We start from the raw sequence: 3,709 nt of genomic DNA on the forward strand, positions 1-3,709 counted from the left end.
TAGATAGATAGATAGATAGATAGATAGATAGATAGATAGATAGATAGATAGATAGGCGGGAATAAGAGATAGTAGCAATCAGGCAACCAACCAGAAAGAAATACAATTGACATGTTCTGAATCATTGAGAGGGATAAGTAAGAGGTTAATGGGTTCCCACACAAGGATTACAGGGGCTTTTATTGCTTGGCTCATTCATGTGAGCTAATGATGTCTCTTACATATTATCTGATAGCATCAAAGTGATAAACATCATAACAACGGGCCATTATAAGTGGCTCATCTGCATCTTTTACTGTGAAAGATTTTGCTTTTCCATCGGTCAGTACAATGTCATATAGGTAGTCCTGTATTTCATGCTCAATCAGTTCTGAGTCAAACTGACAAGATTTCAGTTCTGTCGTCTTATGGCGAGAAAGAGAGAGAAGGGGTGGGAGAGAGAGAGCGAGAGAGAGAGAGGGGGGGGAGACAGAGAGAGAGAGAAAGAGAGAGAGGGAAAGAGAGAGAGAGGGAGAGAGAGAGAAAGAGAGACAGAGAGGGGGGGGAACCAGACGAAGAATAAGAGGGGGAGGTGAAACTAGAGTGATAATAAAGGAGAAGGAGAGTAAGATTGAGAGACAGATAGAGAATGAGAGCGAGGAAGGGGGGGGGGGGGGCAAATAAACTAGTGAGTAAATGTGTACGTCTACCTGGAGAAATACTGGAATAAGTTCTCATACATCCTTAAGCAAAGAACAGACATTACATATTTGTTTTCCACAGAGAAATGCTATAAGAACACGTACCCTTTCCACGTAAACGTGACGTTCAGGCGACCATTTCCACTTGGGAGCCAAGGACTTCTAAGGTATGATGAGCCGGCTGGAGAAAAGAATTACAGCAAGTTTAAAATCATCAAAGCAGACAATCGCCAAGGAACTATACTCGAAGGCGAAATTTATACAGGAGAAAAGATGAAGTAACAAGGACGATGGAAATGTCATCGCATTTTGTTATCTGTCCTATTTTTATAGAATAAAATGTGCATTGTTATTGTTGTTGCTGTTTGTTGTTTTTGTAGCTTTTGTTTTTGTTTTTTTGTGGGGGGTTTTGGGGGGGGGTTGCTTGTATATTTTTTTGTTGGGTTTTTTTTCCCTTGTCTTTAGATGTCCCCACAACTCATACACTCTATTGTTATGGGGTGCTTCACATTCATTGATGCTGTTTATGCTGCGTAGCTCATTATGATTGGAGATCAGAGTTCATGATGCATTTTCATATGACCATCATCATGAAATGTTAGATCTGAAGCAGATATCGGCAATTATGGGTTGCCATCCATTTCCCTGCACGAATGCCCTAACGAAACAACTATATATAGTATCCAGATCTTTCACAGTTACCCGTCTGTTCAAGTTCTCAAAGTAATCTATTTTTGGTCTAAATCTGGTTTTTCCCCTTCTCTGTTCAAGATGTTCAAGGCCTTTAGGTCGATTGAAAGTCCCCGAAACTAAATTTGCTTCTCCCTAATTGTTTACTTTCAGCACGACCTCATTTGATTTCTTTTCCTTACATTTCTGTTACTTGTAGTTGCCCTGCAATCGCGGCCGGATAGAAGGGTTGGCCAAGTACAGACTTTTGTAAACATTATTTTTGTTGCATTTTAGATATCTCTAGTTTTCAGGATAGGTCTAATCTTATAGAAACTGCCATTAGCTATTTCAATATTTCTTTGTATTTCTGTAGTACATTTGTCGTCAGATGTAAAATAGATATCCTAGATATTTAAAGTTTTACTTACTTGACCCAAGAGCTTGCAGGTAGGATGTACTCCACTTTGGTTATTATCGTGTATTCTGATTATTATTGAAACTTTTAAAATGACTCCCAAGAAGTAATCGAAGGTGCTTTTCTCTATCAGCAATTAAAACTGTGTCATCAGCAAATCTGATATTTTATTAATGTTTCTCCATTCACTCTGAGACCATGACCTTCTTATATATATATATATCTAAGGATTTTTTTCAGTGTATTACTGTACGAGACATGTGTTAAAGAGTCTTTTGCCATAACACTCATATCTTACAGGAGCATTTTACTACGGGTATAAACGTCCCATCTAAGTCTGACATTTCCGATATCTTAAAAAGATTATTTTGTCTAACTTTATCAAAGACTTTGAATGACCAATGAAGCATAAAACATAAAATAAGTTCTCCTGTGCATCATTTCCATTAACATTTTAGAGTGAGTATGACATTTCAGGCGCCTTTATCAGGATCAAATGTAAATTGCGTTGTAAATATACCTGGTTTTAAAAACTTTTCTCAATCTGTCCAATAGCCCTTGCAGTAAAAGTTTTAAGAAAGAGCTAATAATGTTCTGTGCAACTCAAACTCGACGGCACCTAGAGATTTAGAAAAAGCTGTAAAGACAGATTTCATCTAATCTTCTGGAATCCCAAAAGTGCCATAGATAAAATTAAAAGCGTTGTTTGCATTTCAATATCCGGGTTCCAACTTGAAAATCACCTGGCCCTGTAGACTTTCTTTGTTTCCTAATCTTAATGACGGTTTGTCGCTTCTCTTTTAGATTCGTTTGTTCAGTTCTTTCTTTCTTTGTTATACGTTTTCACCTCTAGTATCTATAGAATATGTTTCTACCTATTCCGATCAACTGTTTAAAGTTTAAAACATCTGCTTTATCTTAATGTCAATTACCTTTTTTTAGTCTTATGCAGTCTGCATTTGAAGACCCTTTCTTTCCACGTACTTCTCTGATTTTAGAATGCACGCATTAGCTATCTTGGTGTTGTTTTGATTCTTTTCTGTTTCTTGACCCGAATTATGTATCCATGTTTATTTACGTTTTCGTTATTTCCTTATCTATTGAAATGGCTGTATGTTTTATGTTTCGTTTTGACTATGTACTTGTATTATTCAAACGTCAAAAGGTTTTATGGTTTTCCTTCTAATTCAGCTACGATGACTCAGGCACCACCGAAAACACATGTGATGCTCTTTGCTGTTGCTTGGTCAAATAAAATGTCTACACTGTTTGCATGTATTGTTATTCTGGGTGTACAGTAATGTTTTACTCCCTGTTTGGATTGTGACTTCACCTCTCCTAGTTTCTGAAAGACCCAGGATATTTCATTCCATCTTATCAATGTATTTATTATATTTTCTCATTTACTTTTCAGATACATAGTCCATGTGGCTGTTTTAAAAGGTTTAGATTTAGTTTAATTTTGTAGACAGTCACTGGATAACAATTGCGCGCCACCTGCTGTGCATTGATTGCGTTCTACCGAAGACGGAGTTCAAAGCTGGATCATGAACCCCGAAAACAATTTTGTCTGAGAAGTCATAATATGTTCTCGTAATTTCCTGTTGTCAACTGACAGTTTGTGTCCAGTTTTCTCTGCTAGTCTTTACCAATTCAGAAACTACCCATAAAGCACTGGGGACTTTGGTAGAGCTTACGTTTGAGGCACTTGTTGGAACACTTGTGCCTCCAGGGTTCTTCTCTACTCTCCAAAACCATCACCCATTAAATTTTGCGACTGCCAAGCAGATAGAACAGGCCACATACGCACGAGCTAGACGACACCAGCCAGTCAACGGGCCTTGCATTGAGCCTCGGCCTGGGATTATTTATTTTTAACACACACACACAAACACACACACACACACACACACACACACACACACACACACACACACACACA

At 37.9% G+C, this 3,709-nt stretch overlaps 1 protein-coding gene across 1 annotated transcript in view; it reads left to right on the forward strand.

Moving 5' to 3' along the window:
* Window positions 1-1,032, forward strand: part of LOC106011880 — a 9,173-nt gene extending 8,141 nt beyond the window's left edge. The window contains exon 4 of the mRNA XM_013083011.1: window positions 763-1,032. Coding sequence (XP_012938465.1) covers window positions 763-962 — 200 coding nt within the window. The 3' untranslated portion in view covers window positions 963-1,032. The remainder of the gene's footprint in view (window positions 1-762) is intronic.
* Window positions 1,033-3,709: the final 2,677 nt, after the last annotated feature.

The sequence above is a fragment of the Aplysia californica genome, unplaced genomic scaffold (assembly GCF_000002075.1).
Source record: "Aplysia californica isolate F4 #8 unplaced genomic scaffold, AplCal3.0 scaffold00205, whole genome shotgun sequence".
Classification (NCBI taxonomy): domain Eukaryota; kingdom Metazoa; phylum Mollusca; class Gastropoda; order Aplysiida; family Aplysiidae; genus Aplysia; species Aplysia californica.